General features: G+C 41.5%; 1 protein-coding gene across 1 annotated transcript in view; it reads right to left on the bottom strand.

Moving 5' to 3' along the window:
• LOC130118211 (CUB and sushi domain-containing protein 3-like) overlaps positions 1-18,779 on the bottom strand; it is a 473,370-nt gene that overhangs the window by 441,054 nt on the left and 13,537 nt on the right. The window contains 1 exon segment of the mRNA XM_056286604.1: positions 9,411-9,633. Coding sequence (XP_056142579.1) covers positions 9,411-9,633 — 223 coding nt within the window.

Below are 18,779 nucleotides of genomic sequence, written 5' to 3'. Positions count from 1 at the left end.
ATATATATATACACTACCGTTCAAAAGTTTGGGATCACATTGAAATGTCCATATTTTTGAAGGAAAAGCACTGTACTGTTCAATGAAGATAACTTTAAACTAGTCTTAACTTTAAAGAAATACACTCTATACATTGCTAATGTGGTAAATGACTATTCTAGCTGCAAATGTCTGGTTTTTGGTGCAATATCTACATAGGTGTATAGAGGCCCATTTCAAGCAACTATCACTCCAGTGTTCTAATGGTACAATGTGTTTGCTCATTGGCTCAGAAGGCTAATTGATGATTAGAAAACCCTTGTGCAATCATGGTCACACATCTGAAAACAGTTTAGCTCGTTACAGAAGCTACAAAACTGACCTTCCTTTGAGCAGATTGAGTTTCTGGAGCATCACATTTGTGGGGTCAATTAAACGCTCAAAATGGCCAGAAAAAGAGAACTTTCATCTGAAACTCGACAGTCTATTCTTGTTCTTAGAAATGAAGGCTATTCCATGCGAGAAATTGCTAAGAAATTGAAGATTTCCTACACCGGTGTGTACTACTCCCTTCAGAGGACAGCACAAACAGGCTCTAACCAGAGTAGAAAAAGAAGTGGGAGGCCGCGTTGCACAACTGAGCAAGAAGATAAGTACATTAGAGTCTCTAGTTTGAGAAACAGACGCCTCACAGGTCCCCAACTGGCATCTTCATTAAATAGTACCCGCAAAACACCAGTGTCAACATCTACAGTGAAGAGGCGGCTGCGGGATTCTGGGCTTCAGGGCAGAGTGGCAAAGAAAAAGCCATATCTGAGACTGACCAATAAAAGAAAAAGATTAAGATGGGCAAAAGAACAGACATTGGACAGAGGAAGACTGGAAAAAAGTGTTGTGGACGGATGAATCCAAGTTTGAGGTGTTTGGATCACAAAGAAGAACGTTTGTGAGACGCAGAACAAATGAAAAGATGCTGGAAGAATGCCTGACGCCATCTGTTAAGCATGGTGGAGGTAATGTGATGGTCTGGGGTTGCTTTGGTGCTGGTAAGGTGGGAGATTTGTACAGGGTAAAAGGGATTCTGAATAAGGAAGGCTATCACTCCATTTTGCAACGTCATGCCATACCCAGTGGACAGCGCTTGATTGGAGCCAATTTCATCCTACAACAGGACAATGACCCTAAACACACCTCCAAATTGTGCAAGAACTATTTAGAGCAGAAGCAGGCAGCTGGTATTCTATCAGTAATGGAGTGGCCAGCGCAGTCACCAGATCTGAACCCCATTGAGCTGTTGTGGGAGCAGCTTGACCGTATGGTACGCAAGAAGTGCCCATCCAACCAATCCAACTTGTGGGAGCTGCTTCTGGAAGCGTGGGGTGCAATTTCTCCAGATTACCTCAACAAATTAACAGCTAGAATGCCAAAGGTCTGCAATGCTGTAACTGCTGCAAATGGAGGATTCTTTGACGAAAGCAAAGTTTGATGTAAAAAAAATCTTATTTCAAATACAAATCATTATTTCTAACCTTGTCAATGTCTTGACTCTATTTTCTATTCATTTCACAACATATGGTGGTGAATAAGTGTGACTTTTAATGGAAAACACAAAATTGTTTGGGTGATCCCAAACTTTTGAACGGTAGTGTATATATATATATATATAGACACACATATATATAGACATATATAGACACACCCTGTGACAGGCCCTGTGATGGCCTGGTGGCCTGTCCAGGGGTATTTCCCTGCCTGCCACCCAATGACTGCTGGGATAGGTTCCAGCATCCCCGCGACCCTGAGAGCAGGATAAGCGGTTTAGATAATGGACATTATATATATATATATATATATATATATATATATATATATATATATATATATATATATATAAGTAGGCAAATGAAGAAACAATTGAGTGAAAGTGGAGAGGAAGCAGATGGATATTTTTTTGCTTTTGCTTCTAACTGAAGTTTTTTTTTTTTTTTTGTTAAATATAACGTGAAATGCTCCTGTCAAAAAGAGAATGGCTGATTTCCCTCTGCTTCAGGCCCACCTTCCCAATGTGAACCTGTGCAAAAATACATGAATGTTAAGCTGAAATCCGTAGCTTAACTTCATGTGTGAGAATTGCTAAGTGCGTGGCGGGCTTGGTAGCGCTCCTCACGTTATGCTTTGAACATACGTGCCCTCACACAACTCCACTGAGGATAATATAATGCAAGCATACAATTAAAACTAGCAGAATAAAGTAACTCAGTCTCATGACTTTTAAGTATAAAACATAACAGGAACTTCGGTGTTCAGAAATTCAAAAGCAGAAAGGAGAATTTACATTTTGATGAAAAATTATTAAATGAATCTTCATGAACAAAAGATTGTCAAAAGATGTACTCTGCTGTGTTTATTAACTTTGGTGGTTTGACAAGAAAAAAAAAAGCCTTTTGTTTTGTTTCCTTCCCTCAGTCACTCGCCTCACCTTCTTGTGTTAAGAATGCATTAAAGCAGAAAATTAAGTTTGCATGGCGTAACAGTAAACCTTGTAGTGGTGACAGTCAGACTCAGGCGCACTGGCTGCCTGCTGCACGGAGATGGATGTGCATATATTTTCTGGATAAAGTTTGAATCAGATTGTGTATTCAAAAATTCTTACCTTTTACAAGAGGAACTACTGTTAAGCGAGCAAATGATTTCAAGTGGGATTTTGTAAACATTTTGTTTTCTCTTACAATATTTTCATTGTTGCATGGTTTACGCGTTCATCTTTGGCTTTCTGATTGAGGGAGTTTACTCTTTGTTAACTCCCTCAAACAAGGAGTGACACATTCATATGTGTACCCTCTTTATCCTAAGCGTAAGAAATGAAATAGCATGCTGTTATTAACACGGCATCCAATTATCTTCCTTCCAGTGTAATTGCAAAAAAACATCAGTAAAAACACCACCTTAATGAGACAATTATGTGTACAGGAAATGCTAAATGACTTTATTATTCTTCCTCTCCTCCTTTACCATTTCTCACCATAAATATATAATTTATTTTTTTCTTTGGGGGGGGTTTCCCCCTTTTTCTCTCCAATTATATCCGGCCAATTACCCCACTCTTCCGAGCCATCCCGGTCGCTGCTCCACCCCCTCTGCTGATCTGAGGAGGGCTGCAGACTACCACATGCCTCCTCCGATACATGTGGAGTCACCAGCCGCTTCTTTTCACCTCACAGTGAGGAGTTTCGCCAGGGGGACATAGCGCATGGGAGGATCACGCTATTCCCCCAAGTCCCCGCCCCCCGAACAGGCGCCCTGACCGACCAGAGGAGGCACTAGTGCAGTGACCACGACACATACCCACATCCAGCTTCCCACCCGCAGACGGCCAATTGTGTCTGTAGGGACACCCGACCAACCGGAGGTAGCACAGGGATTCGAACCAGCGATCCCCGTGTTGGTAGGCAACAGAATAGACTGCCACGCCACCCAGGCACCCCTCACCATATAATTTTGACATGATAATGAGTGTGCCTACCAACGATTTTCCAGCAGAAGAGGATTTGGCACAATGTAAGAGCGGCATCAACTCTCACAGAAAGGAATGGAGGTAACAAAAACTTCACAGAGCAAAGAGAATACATAGTTCACTGGGGAGACACGCTAATCAGGTCCATCATGCACGTGTCGATCCTTTTTCATGTTAAAAATTCAGTGTGGCTTTTGTCATTTTTCCTTCTGGATTTCAGCTGTAATTAATTAAGGAAATTAATAAATTAAAAGGCTTGACTTGACTCTTTAATCTCTATCTAAGTTTCTATTAATAATCAGTGCACTGAAAGAAAGGAAAAGCAGAGTAGAAAAGGTTGCAGTGAGATGGCTGTCTTGTTTTCCCCAGCTGACGTTCCACCTGAGCAAATGACACATCACACACAAAGACAGAAAGAGAGGAAAGAGAAACATCCCAGTTTTACCACATGGAAACAGACTAATTTCCATATGGCAAAAGGAAGAGGAAGAAGAGAGAATGGGAAAGTCGCGCTCCATGTGAAAGTTCAATAGCGTGTATGAAAACAAAAGGCCAAAAAAAAAAGCAGCTTTTTTTTTTTTTTTACTTTGAGTGAATCTTATTTTGGAGGGACTGATATGTGCACAGCAGATCCTCTGCCAGCAAACCACCTGGGCCCTTGAGGCACCGCAGGGTTCCTGTCATGAAATTATCATTTTCTGTCGCTACGCAACACTAGCCCAGTATTGTGATGAAATCCTCCAATTCATCAAAAAAAAAAAGAATGTGACTGAAACACAAAGAATGGCGCTGCTATTCAGAGTAAGGGTTCGGATCAGGAAAAGAAAAAAGTTGAGTTCTTTTTTTGTCTTTGTGTGAAAATAAGTCCTGCTTATCCTCCATGTTTCCATGTTTTTGGCCAGATTGTTTTCTCCTGAATTGCATACTGACTATCTCATAAGCACACTGTTAACACCTTAAAGCGGCACCAGGTAAATTTTGGGATTTCGGGTACATCTTTAACATTACTGTCCCAAAGGTCTTCTTTTTTTTTTTTACTTCAAAGCATCGCAAAGAGATTGGAAAATTTTATTCACAAGCCAAAGCTCAAAAGGTTATCTCAGAAGAAGAGGCGCTATGTTCACAGACAAGGTATTAAAAAGAAAAATTGCTATACTTATACCTACTATGTGTGCCATAAAGCAATGCCGATATTTTCCAGGTTTCGTGCCCGGTGGCAGACAAAATGCACAGTGAAAACAAGGTGTCTAGGGTACTGATGTCAACAGTGATTGCATCAATCTCCTATAGCCAATACACTATGTGACCAAAATAAATGTATTTTATTAACATACTAAGATCTGAACTCTGTACACAACAAATTGAGATCTCTGGTGCTTCAACACACTACTTAATTCCACTGCCATTGCCTCAAATGGTCTGCTCTGGCTTGACAGGCACGGGCAGCATTGTAGCGATACCCGCGAATGAGACGTGATCCTTTATTCATGCACAGGAAATGACGCTCGCTTACTAGGCATGATAGATATGAACACTGGATTTTAGAGGGTTTTTTTATTCAGCAAAGGCTTGTTGTTGGTTGAGGATGCAACAAAATACATGTCGTCCATTGCTAGAGGAATCCCCGTGTTACCTCCGGCTTGGTCGGGCGTCCCTACAGACACAATTGGCCGTCTGCGGGTGAGAAGCCGGATGTGGGTATGTGTCCTGGTCACTGCACTAGCGCCTCCTCTGATCAGTCGGGGCACCTGTTCGAGGGGGAGGGGGAACTGGGGGGAATAGCGTGATCCTCCCACACACTACGTCCCCCTGGTGAAACTCCTCACTGTGAGGTGTAAAGAAGCGGCTGGTGACTCCACATGTATCGGAGGAGGCATGTGGTAGTCTGCAGCCCTCCCCGGATCGGCAGAGGGGATGGAGCAGTGACCAGGACGGCTCAAAGGAGTGGGGTAATTGGCCAGATACAACTGGGGAGAAAAAAGAGGGGGGAAATCCCCCCTCCCCCAAAAAAAAGAAACATACTGTGCTCATTTTTATTGCACCTCGTAGCAAGTGTAACTTCCAGTCCACAAAAAAATCATTATGTCTCATTTGCTAAATTAATAGAAAAATTAAACAGTATTTCTTTAAAGAGTACATTTTATTCCTTGTATTTGCACCAAATTCTCATGTGTCTATTATCAAAACACACCAAAAAAGATTGCTCTGTTTATTTGCATTTAAAGAATCATTTTTTCTTCTCTTCCTGGAAAAGGCATCAAATTCATAGCTGCATCTCTTTAAACACGTGGGCAGGCATCAAGAAAATTGTCCAGCAGTAATGTGATTTATGATAACAATGGTTGGAGTTCATGTACTGTAGAACGTCAATCAAACCTGCTGCCCGCCCCTTATTAAAATTCCACCCCAACCATCTGTTTCTTTCAAAGACACGTCACACTGTCGAGGCTCACAACGCCCTAAATGCTGTTTCATGTGGTTATTAAAGCGCAAAAAGTTGAATGCTAAAAAAAACAGAATATGAAGTCATTACGATGCAGCATAGAAAAGCTTTTCAGCGGGAGACAGAATTTTTTTTACCCTAAGTAGATAAAAAGGTTGTTATATGCAAAGGTGCTCTATCCTTCACAATTGTCACAAATGCATTCCCTATGGAGCAGCTCTGTATTTCACAAAATACCTTGTAGAAATTAAAAGTTCAGTTAGTACTCATGTAATTCATGGCTCAGGAACAATGCTGTTCGTGTTAACAAATGGCGATTGGACTGTCCTTGACCATGGGAATAATATTTCATTCTTAAATTGAATGGTATTCCCCTCACTCCTTAGTGTGTATACGCCTTGCACCCATGGGAATGAAATAAAAGAAGCAAAGGATGCAGGATTCAAAGCACAAATTATGTTTTAGATTCCGACGGTACGTATATTGGAAACAGCAGCTAAAAAGCAATTTATACACATCAAACAGTAGACTGCATACAGAAGTACCTCAGATTTGTGGTGTTTTACAATATTTTAACTTCTTTAAAATCATTTGCATTTCAATACTCAGTTCTTTATTGTACACTTGTGATGTTTTAAGTATCAACCAAAGCATTTTTTGATAAGTCTTCTTGTGTGAAGAATGTCAGTTACTTGTCTAGGACTGATAAATTAGACCATCATAACAACAAGAGCAAAGGGTAAAATTGTACAGTTTAGTAAACTTCAAGAAAAAAAATTCCGCTGGATTGTGAAGACAAGGTCAAAATAGCCCTGGAGCTGATCGTAGGCTGTGAAACTGTAATTCTTATCGTTTCATTGTAAGAGTCGTATCAATTGTACCAGCAAATTATGTGGAGTCATCCATGCAGTCAACTCTTGTATGGGTCCGACCTTGAAAAACAGCATTACATAACATAAGACTGTACAAGCAGCTGAGGTGATTCAGCTGCCGAAGTCTCAACAGTGATTCAGCTCTTGAATACCTGCCCTTCATCCATCACTCTTCTCTATACAGCCTCTGTTGTAATAGCATCTGACCTGGCTCAGTTCTTTCCTTGAGACTGAGTCATGCCAATGAACGTAGAGAAACTGCTGTATTTAGTTCTTCATATTGATGTCTGCATCCAACTCTCACCTCTGGGGTAGTATGCTTGTGAATACAAGTGGATAATCAGACACTAAGGTGCCATTTTAAAAAGCGTTGGACAAGCTTACATCCTCAATCAGCTTTGACAGGAGATCTTCCATCCCTAAGAGCGGTTCTACAATCGGGGCAACACTGAAGTTATTTGGTTTGATAGTGGGGAAAATTAAAACCTGTTCTGCCAGGAAAAAAATAAAAAATCTGCAAGAGATTTTTTATTTTTTTTAATTATGCTGACATTAATACAGAAGTGGAATTGTTAAAATAAACAACCCATTATTCACACAAACAGCTTGCCAACTGCACTTTAGCCGCAGGGTTGAGCTTCACAACAAAACATTTTAAAATAGCAAAACAGTTTAGGTCCCAGTTGAATTGTAAAGTAGTGTGTTTTGAGACATATGAGAATATGAGATTTACACACTTTTTTCATACCTACAGTATTTCAGTATCTTTGATATTTTGTGAAAATCTTGTTGTCCAGCCTAACTGTCTCACTCATTGGGACTCATATACCAAAGTACTGAATCACTGCAGAAACACTGACTTTCATTATTATGAAGCTGATTATAAAACAATGCCTAGCCTGCAGCTGACGGCTGTAGAATGTCTCCTCACACACTGTCGAGCACTCAGTTTATATATATATATATATATATATACATATAACATTACATAACATTACAGTCATTTAGCCGACGCTTTTATCTAAAGCGACTTACAATAATTACATTACAGCCATTTAGCCGATGCTTGAATCACTGGATTATGTAACTTTGTTAAAAGAAACACTCAATGATAGGAAAAGCGCTCAACAAATAAGGAGCAAAATAATGAAGTAATAATTTACTTGAATCATTTGATTTTATTTAAATATACGTATATATAATCCAGTGATTCAAGTAAATTATTACTTATCTTACCTTACTTATCTTACTTATTACTTAACTTATCTTGGCTATCTAGTTGGCTATCTACATCCATCTTAATATTCCGCTCCTCATTTGTTGAGCACTTTTATCAACACCATTGACAGTTTCCGAAAAAAAAACAACGTTTTTTTTTGCTTCTTTTTTTTTTTCGGAAACTGTCAATGGTGTTGACAAAAGTGCTCAACAAATGAGGAGCAGAATATTAAGATACTAGATGTAGATAGCCAACTAGATAGTCAAGATGTTAAGATAGCCAACTTGGCAGTATATACAAGTTATGATTGCCAACTTGGCAGCGTAAAGTAAGTAAAGTTTTATATTTTATGTATATATATTATACACACACACACACACACACACACACACATGCAGGGTTGTTTTAACATAGCACAAATCTAGTGATTACTTTATTTAGAGATATATAGAGCCAAATCAATCTCAAAATGACTAATCTACATTCTGCCAGAAACTGTGACGATGAAAAGTGAGAGAGAGAGAGAGAGAGAGAGACAGAGAGTGAGACAGAGAGATTATAAACCACTCATGACATATCCTGATCCAGACTACATGTGAATGATGAAAATGTGCCCAGTGAACATTTGATTGCATGTTTAGTAGATGAGGTATGATAAGCCTAATCATAAATGTTAAATTTAATGTTCCTTTCTATCTCCATCCCCCACAATGATGTATTGGAGAGATTATAAAGCAGCGACAACAAAAGCTCACCTGCAAGCCACTCAAGCTGATAAAGCAGGTCTATTTAGACAGAAATGTTGCCTGGGCTTTTTTTGGGGCCATTGATGCTGATGATGAAAATGTGGGCGTCCATCCTCTGAAATCCAAATTATATATCTATCCGTATGTCATCAGCTTTTTATAACATCCCAACTCCCTATATATCTTGAACTGCTCTAAATTCTTTCAATTCTATGCTCAAAATAGACTTTATTCATTGTGTCAACACCATACTTTGCACTGATGTTCAAATCAATTTTTGTTTAATGTAAAAAAAAAAAGCATTTGTTTGTCATCCCTTTGACGTCAAATCTGAAAATAAGTCTTTAAGATAGAATCAGAACAAACCAGAATGTTCTCTCACCTTGTCAGACCCTTCAGTTTTATGCGGAGCCATCTGAGGGAAGGGAGCATGCATGCTGCATTTATGAACACTGCTGCTGACTGCCTGACAACTCACTGACAGGAACAAGCATTCATTGTCGTGTGTACATAAAAGACGAACTCTCACTCGAAGCTGATCACTGAAGGCCTTCATCCCTCATATCTCTTGTCTCCCGCTGCCTACCAGTCATTAAACATAGCCTCAAAGGTGCACAGCCTGAGGGCTTTCCCTTACCTTGTCCTGAAGTTAGCCGGATGAGGGTGCCCGTCATACAAAGACAAAAAGTCATATTCCTCCTCCACAGCGAAAGATTGAAACACTATATGAATCCTGTTCCTCTCCTCGGCTACAATCACCCAGGTACAGTTCGCTCCATTCGGATATCCATATGGAAACCCTGGGCTCTCTATCGTCCCATTCCTCCCTTTTAAAGTCCCTCCGCAAGTGTGGATGAAACCTGGGGAGAAAGGGGAGAAACATTCAATTACTATCCAACACCTGCAATTGTTGTGAACGGCTCTCTCATTTATATCTATGGAGAGACAACTGTAACAAGAGCTCGTTTTGTCAGAAAAAAACATGGAACAAAAATAATATGGTTGAACATTATTCAAAATACTTATCTAGGTTTGATAAATCTGGACTGGTGCATGTTAACAAACACTAGTTTAAAAATGATGAGTCAACCCCACCTGACGCTCGCAACAGCAATAAGTAAACAATCTGAAAATCTCGTTGAATTTGTAATGGGCCGAGCAGTCCCAATTTTTCAAAGTGTACACAGAACACTGTTGTAAATTCATTATTTCTCCACCCCATGAAGAATTATTTGGAAAACTCACATTGTTCTCTTTTGGGCTGGCAGAGGATGCATGGACTGATATGGCAACTAGCTAATCATAAGACAGGTTTTGAGGTTTTGTTCTTTCCATTTTCAGATTAGCTGGAAAAGTGAACTGCAGTAATAATGGATGAGAAATACAGGGGGACTTCAATGATAGCTAACAGTGCTTTGTCTAACTTAGAAGTCTGTTGCTCTTCCCTGCAGCACAGATACCCGTTTCAATGGAAAGTGTCAGAAAACCCAGGAGACACAAACCAATGCAAGGTTCTGCAAATTGGTGCCACAAGCCCTTGGTACACTGTTTCTCAGCCCACTCAAGATACGTCTTTGCACCTCGGTCTGCAAGCCTGCCAAAAATCAATACCCTTGACATAGTGGGTCAGGAACTTGCTAGTGTTTTCAAACTACAATACGTCGATTACTTGGCTAAGCTTTACGGTGTAAATCTAAATGAGCAAGTGTGCCACAGATTTAATGAAGGGATTTTAACTGGCACACACATGTACATACAAACACACACACATAAATACTTACGCAGGCATAAATATACACACACACACACACACACACACACACACAGTGGCATGGAGCTAAGCAATGCCATTTTATTTGAGGTGATTCTGCAAATTGTCTAATGAAAAGCAAACTTAATTAAGATGCATGGTTCATCCCCTCATCTTCCCTCATAGTGTAATTGGCTTTTCACACTGTGCAGGCAAAGCATGTTTGTGCATTGTGCTCGCCATAACACCCATTGCAGTGGAGGCAAACCACACAGAATAAAGGCAAATTGTTCACCTTGTATGGCCACCAGGTTTCTATCTATAGTAATTCCCAATAATGAAGCCCACACAGAGTATCCTCCCTAACCAAACCTTTTCAAGCCATTTTGTATATCTTCTGTGAAAATAAGCAGCTGATTTTTCTCTCACTGCAACTGTAAATGTGAAATAATTCATATTTATATGGCATCATATAAATCACCATCTCACCTTAGCTCCCTTACAGGGATACTACCTGGCCAAAGCTGAGAAGGTTGACGGTCACAGATTGTGATCACTCTTTTATCTGACCTTGCTGAAATTCAGTCACGCTGTAGACAGTGCTCAATTGACCTAGCTGTCATGACGATGTTACTGAGATTTATGTATGTAACGTTCACATAGCTTACATCTTTTGAGCCTAACAATGAGCTGGTGTCCCAACTGCACTAGTAGTGAATTTACACCTTAAACATTGTTTTCATAAAGTGGACAATTATACCCCCCCCCAAACATGGAACACGCAAGGTAATCATGCTCATCATACAGCACTGGTGAACTTCCTACAAATTCGCCATTAACCCAATCAATCCACTGTTAGTCCTGCAACGAGAACTAAAATTCGTTCCACCCGCATAAATGATTGGAATTGCTTTTAAAATGAATTTTTATAAAAGCATGTGTGCAAGTTGAAACTGAGATGCTGGTGACGCAACAGTTACATGTTTATAGACAGTATTGTGGACAAAGGCTATGCGAGACAAGCTTTTGGCACATGTCCTCCTGCAAATCCAGAGCACAGTAACTGTCAACTAGGAATCTTTTTGGCTATGTACAGTAAAATTAATAAAGTCTCTCTTTTTTTTTACCTTCAAAGGTAATGCTGAAATGAAATTATGATTGTAAATTGATGATTGTAATTATGTTTATAAATTTTAAAATGAAATTATGATTATTGTTGACAAATTGTAATTTGTCAACAATAATCATAATTTCATTTTACAGTTTTATCACCTGCTTTGTGCTTGTTTTAGGATACAGTTGTGGAAATTATCCAGTAGCTGGCTGGAGCAGGAACAGTTAAATCTGGTTAAACTGAATTTTGAAACATATAATTTTGATTTTGATAAATAATTTAAAACAAACAACACTATGCACAGCCAAAATGAATGTAGGGGAAAACCACCGGTGTGAAGACTTCAGTCATCTGACCACTACCGAAAAACAAGGCTTGATTTTTAGTTGGAACAATTACCCCCACTTTTGTCTGTCTGGTGAATTGCCATTCACCATTGCGGGCTAATGAGTAAAAACCTATCATACAAAAACTAAGTCTAGAAGCTTCGACCAAACACATTCTGAGCAGATTTAGCCGCAACTAGTATGTCCAACACAAACTTCTCAAGGTCTTGGCAATATTCCAGTGACATAGTCTATCTTTGGGGCCTTCCTTATATCACCCAGATTTTATAATCATGGCAAGGCCGGCAGCTTTGAAACTGTATTAGCGCTTGAAATATTGGGCATTATGTGTCTGAACATGAGATGAATAACGCTGTGGTGAGCTGCTCAGAGCGATGCCGTTTACGCAAACTGCTCACTGGTGTTTGTGTGGCTGATTGTCCTGATGTCCTGGAGGAAGATGGAACAGATGCTCGTTGCCAAGATCTCTCTCTCTGCCTCTCTGTCTAACACTCACTCTCGTTATTCCCTCATTCGCTCTTGTTCTCTCTCTCTACCGGTCTCTACACTCGCTGCATCTTTTTTTTATTGCTGCAACACCCCCTCTCGCACTTTTTTACCTTCTGCCTTTTCAACTGATCATTCCACGAGTCTTTATTTCCCCCTACCTTTCTTTTTCTGTCTCCTGGCACTGCAACCTCCCTCTTTTTATGCTCTCATTCCCTTTCACTCCCACCTACCTCCTCCTTCTTCTTTCTGTTTTGCTTTCTAGATGCAATCCATTATGACTTGGAATTTGAATCGAGATCCCATTTTCTCAGAGCAGTGAATTGAACAAGCTTGTAATGTGTTAAGCACCAACCGTCTCAACAAAAGCTTGTTTTCTAGAGACAGAAATTCGCAAATGCTGATATTGTCACTGAGACTTCAAAGAGGATGAACATACAGTATGCCTATACAGGCGGCATACAGTGCACAGGAGCGAGGACATGCATCACGTCTATTGAACGCTCAGCGCCACATGTTTTTTCCCCCCACTGTAACAATTCCACCGCCTGCTCTGATGTCACCTCAATTATGCTCCCCTGGGTTACTACAGACATAATGCTCCAGCGCTAGCCCCACACCACACCACACCACACAACACAACACAACAACGACACTAAACTGTGATGAGCTACATTAACAACATGCTGTGACTGCACAGTGGGGAAAATGGGGATCAGAAATATGAATCAGTATTTTAACATCATAAATCTGGCAGAAACATGGACCTCAGCAGGAAGGCCGGCTGGCTGACAGACAGCCTGGGATTGGCCCCAGCTGTTACTCAAATAGTTACATTTACCCCTGGCTTTTGGATGTGCACGTAAACACACATTCACCACCATACAACACCAACGTATAGCATTCACTCCGCAAAGGGAAAAATGTCAATCTTTCCCATCCTGTGGGGGAGATCTCTCTGTTTTTCTCCGTCAATCTTCATCTACACGGCTTTCTCTGGTGTATATAAAGCATATTATATTTCATAATGCCTAATAATTTGCAACACATACAAGGTTGTTGGAATCACAATATACCAACCCCCCTCCAACTTGCTTCCATTATCCCCATATTGAAGCACTTTATGTAAATTGGTGGAAATACTTGTGTACCAAGAGCATAGACAAAGGCAATTAAAATCAGTTTCGGCTTCCCAATACTGTAATAAGTTGTGCAAATGTTGTCCTATATGCAAAGGACAAGTTGTGTGACTAACGTAAAGAGAGCAATACAAAATTAAGATATTTTGTAATTGAAAGCAGGCCTAGTGCTGTCCGCACATTTTAAATTGATGTTACATATTATTTACATCATATCCTGATCATAGATGCTTTTCCACAGGTTCTACAGAGCTAAAGTTAGCTTGTCTGAATCTAGCTCCGATAGAACTGTGTTCTATCAGAACTAGCCGGAGTCATTTTTAGCTAATCGGCTCATGGTTTTAGGGAACCAACAACCCAAAAAAGCAATCAGACGTTTAGAAACACTTTAAAACCCATGTCAAAAGATTGACTTGTTCAAGCTTACTTACATCACTGTCAAATAAGAGTCGAGTACCGTTTACATTTGAACCGATACTACTACTACTACTACTTTCGGCTGCTCCCGTTAAGGGTCGTCACAGCGGATCATCCGTTTCCATCTCTTCCTGTCTTCTGCTTCTTCCTCTGTCACACCAGCCATCTGTATGTCCTCCCTCACCACATCCATAAACCTCCTCTTTGGCCTTCCTCTTTTCCTCTTCCCTGGCCGCTCCATATTCAGCATCCTTCTCCCAATATACCCAGCATCTCTCCTCCACACATGTCCAAGCCATTTCCACACATGTCCAATCAATACATCTGAACCGATACTGGTACCTGGAATTCAGTGCCAGTGCCCAACAGTACCTTTTTCGGTACTTTACTCTCTCTCTCTAATAGTAAAAATTTAATTTCAGTTGTAAAAAAATAAATAAACAAGCACGAGACCGTCCAGAGCCACAGCACACCTGCCAAGTGTGAAGTCGATCACATGTCCAATCAATACAGCTGAACCGATACTGGTACCTGGAATTCAGTACCGGTACCCAACGGTACCTTTTTCAGTACCAGTAAAAAAAAAAATAAACAAGCATGAGACCGTCCAGACCCACAGCGTGAAGTTAATCCGATGAACGGTTGTCGAGAAAATCGATGGACAGACTCCTCCCATTTTAGCCAGATTATTATTCTGAGGAATTTTGAAATGTATATATGTTAATATATCAAAGACAAATTAGTGTGTACCCGAAGCGTCCCTCTCAGGTTATCCATTAGCGAATGACCACAATTTGCGACGCATAGCCCAGTGCCAGTTGCGCGGCACCGTGGGAATGCGAAGTAATCTTTGCATTTCACATCACAAATATTGCAGTGAGCATTGTCTGTCTAAAATTTGGAAACGTGTAACGATGCTTGTGACGGTTTTCTGCTCGCCATTGCCCTGACTGTACTGGACTTGAACAAGTTGTAGGTTTGGGGGGGGGGGGTAACGTAGTCTCGCTCTCTCTAGCTCTTACTATACTCTCTCACCCACATGCGCACTTGCAACAAGTAGTAAACTATGGGGTTTTTTTTCATAGGGCTCAAAAGGAATCTTGTAAATATTTATTTTAATTCACAACACAACTCACTCTCAAGGTAGCGAAATTTGGCACCGATTGATCTAACCTGAGTAGGTACTCGGTAGTACCGACATAATTTGGTCGGTACCCTTAAAAATATCGAGATTGGTACTCAACCCTACTGTCAATGACATTTCTGTGAAATCCAACCTCGAATGAAACCGGACGGTCGATAGCATAAGAGGGAGAGGCTGAGAGTGTGATGAAAAGCGCTATATATATAAAATTCACTATTATTCATAGTGGTAGGGATGCAGCAACAAATACATATTGCCAGTCAGAATCAGAATCAATTTTATTGGCCATGTAGGTTTGCACTATATGGAATTTGACTGCGGTTTCATGGCTCTCAGTGTGCTTAACAATAGAATAACAACACGATACACAAGGACTGACTATACAGGCGAAATAGGAGGCGATAAAGTGCAATGGTGCAGAGAATATATCAGAGATGCTGAAATAAATGTTAGGTTACTTACATAAATGCCTGAGGTAGATGGACATGACAGAGCATATCAGCATATGTACAATGTATATAGTATTGTAAACTACTAATAAAACACGTTAATCCCTACCTAACGGGTCTGACCCTTTAGCCGAGCGGTTAGTGATGTCGCCTTGTGGTGCAGTACATCCCGTATCGAATCCCGCATCGGACGAGAAAATAACCGGTTACATTGGTGGCAGCGGTGGGATCCGGAAGTGTGCAGATCCTCAGAAGTCTCTTCGGAGCGCGGAATGACAAAGCGCGAGGGCGCGCTTCCGGGGGGAGGGTGACGACTGTAAACTACTAATAAGACACGTTAGTCCCTACCTAACAAGTCTGACCCTTTAGCCGAGCGGTCAGTGATGTCGCCTTGTGGTGCACTACACCCCGTATCGAATCCCACACCGGGCAAGAAAATAACTGGTTACAGTATAGTGTATACAAAATATTTGGATTTATTTGACAATGTTAAGCATTCATTTGAATGACAGCCAACGGAAAGAAACTTTTTATATCTGGTTGTTTTGGTGTAGTGCTCTGTAGCGCCTACCAGAGGAGAGGAACTGGAGCAGGTTGTAACTAGGGTGTCATGGGTCTGCAGCGACGTTGCCTGCCCGTTTCCTGAGTCTGGATGAGTAAGCCCTGAATGGAGGGCAGGTTGGCATCAATGATTTTCTCAATTTCCAACTGTATTACCAATGAAGATTGTGAAGTTAATTGGAGAAACGCAACCACCGCTTTATTTCCACTACGTATTAAACTGCCCTAGTTACCAGCTGCATGTATACTGCATGTTTCGAGCAAATGCAACAAAGTCTTTCAGTAGCAGGTTAACGCTCGTTGTTTTATGTTTTTGTTTTTTTACCGTCTCTGCCTACTCACCTATAGAAGGGGTGATGGACGATAATGTAGCGTTCACCGCTAAAAAGATCACACTTACAGCCGAACGACGTCTTTACTCTCTGCTGTTGTCGGCCACAGCCACGCCGTACAGACCGCCATTAACGCAACAACTCAGTGACGGTCTCTCCCCACGCCCGCAAAAACCAATAATGCCAATCAGTAACCAGCGGGCCAGCCCCCCCACCAACCACAGGCACGCACACTGACCGACATAACGTGCATTCCCGTGATTGGCAGAGAGCAGGGGGCTAACAGACTTACTCCGCTAATCAGCACTCCCGGCAGTACAGGGTCGCTACAGTTGTGTGCGTTCGCGTGCGCCGCTGAGTTCAGCGCAGCGGACAAGAGCAAAACCTCTAGCAGGACAAGTTCGTCATGTTGCAAAAAACAAAAATTAAACCACTTCTCAACTAAGAAACTTTAATAGGTCTGTAGAGCTACTGAGGGGGGAACACTTTGTAAAGCACATAACAAACCTAAGCAATATGTTTATCATATAGGCTACACATATTGCCTACCTGATATGCCTACTTGGTTGGACACGTGTTTCCAAGCGAGGGCTTTCTTCCCCAGGTCTCAGTCGTATTCTTGTGTTGTACAATTCAGGGAATTCTGACACACTTTATATTTTTGGCGGTACGGTGGCGCAGTGGTCAACGCGGTCGCCTCACACCAAGAAGGTTCTGGGTTCAAGCCCCAGGGTAGGCCAACCTTGGGGGTTATCCTCTGTGTGGAGTTGGCATGTTCTCCCTGTGTCTGCGTGGGTTTCCTCCAGGTGCTCCGGTTTCCTCCCACAGTGCAAAGACATGTAGGTCAGCTGAATCGGCCATACTAAATTGTCCCCAGGGGGATGTGTGTGTGTGTGTGTGTGTGTGTGTGTGTGTGTGTGTGTGTGTGTGTGTGTGTGTGTGTGTGTGTGTGTGTGTGTGTGTGTGTGTGTGTGTTGGCCCTGTGGTGGTCTGGCGGCCTGTCCAGGGTGTCTCCCTGCCTGCCACCCAATGACTGCTGGGATAGGCTCCAGCATCCCCGTGACCCTGAGAGCAGGATAAGCAGTTCAGATGATGGATGGATGGATAGTATACTTTTCCAAAGGAATTGAATCAAGTGCAACTGGACTTGGTATATATCCGTGAAGACGTTTCACCTCTCATCCAAGAGGCTTCATCAGTTCGTGCCTTTCTGACTAGACTAGTCCGACTAGTTGCCTAGACTCTGACTAGACCAAGCTAGCTGACTAGACAGAAAGGCACGAACTGATGAAGCCTCTTGAATGAGAGGCGAAACGTCTTCACGGATATATACCAAGTCCAGTTGCACTTGATTCAATTCCTGTGGATAACCATGACCTGGATGAATGAGAACATTCACAGACAAGATATTATACTTTCCTATGCCTGGCAAGCACATTTCTATTGGTTGTGCGGGTCTTCATCACAGTGCGGAACTTTGGGAGCAGGTTTCAGAGCGCAGCTGTGCCAGTCGCGTTGAAGGCCGATTAGCCAACTAAACTCTTTGAGTAGGCGTGAGAAACTACAACAGTTACCGTCAGGCCGGCGTGTCGCCTTTCTACCATCTCATATTCTATTGGTCCAACACGCCGGACCCCATGTGTGTCACCCTACGTCACGTGGGGTCTCGGCATCTTAGATGGCCCCTTATTACGCATAGAATTAGGGGTGGGTTGATCATGATGTATATTTTTTCCCCAGGAGAAAAAGCACATATTTCCGCCCTCAAAGCTGCTGTTTGATGCAGTCTCCCTTTTCTTTTTTCTTTTTTTTGGGGGGGGGGGTTATCTTCAGGCGATCAATTTAACCATGCTTAGGGAGAAACCAACAAGTTTGCAGTACAAAAAAATTCAATTAAAAGTCTACTATTTCTTTCAGAAGTGTGCTTTGTCTTTTGTTGTTTTAGGGGGCAAATGAGGAGTTGATGGAGGACAGGCCGGGCTCTGTATGTGCATGGATAGTGCTCTGCCCTCGTCCCACATACATCACAATATTTTCCCTCAAACACATCCTAAGCCCAATGTCCACAAACTCAGTGAGCTATGCACTTTTCAGTTCCTCTTCTTGACTCATTTTTGGAATGTTGTTTTCTTTCCCAGCTTGATGCTCCATTTCCGCAAGATCGACTGTAGTGTATGCTCAGTGAAGGACATCTCTTCCCCTGGATGGTATTTCATCATTGTTCATCATGATGGCCTATCACAAACGGAGGGAGAGACAATAACACT

This window comes from Lampris incognitus, chromosome 9 (genome assembly GCF_029633865.1).
Source record: "Lampris incognitus isolate fLamInc1 chromosome 9, fLamInc1.hap2, whole genome shotgun sequence".
Taxonomy (NCBI): Eukaryota; Metazoa; Chordata; class Actinopteri; order Lampriformes; family Lampridae; genus Lampris; species Lampris incognitus.
Note: the sequence above shows the minus strand (reverse complement) of the source record. Positions and strands in the feature narration are given on the sequence as shown.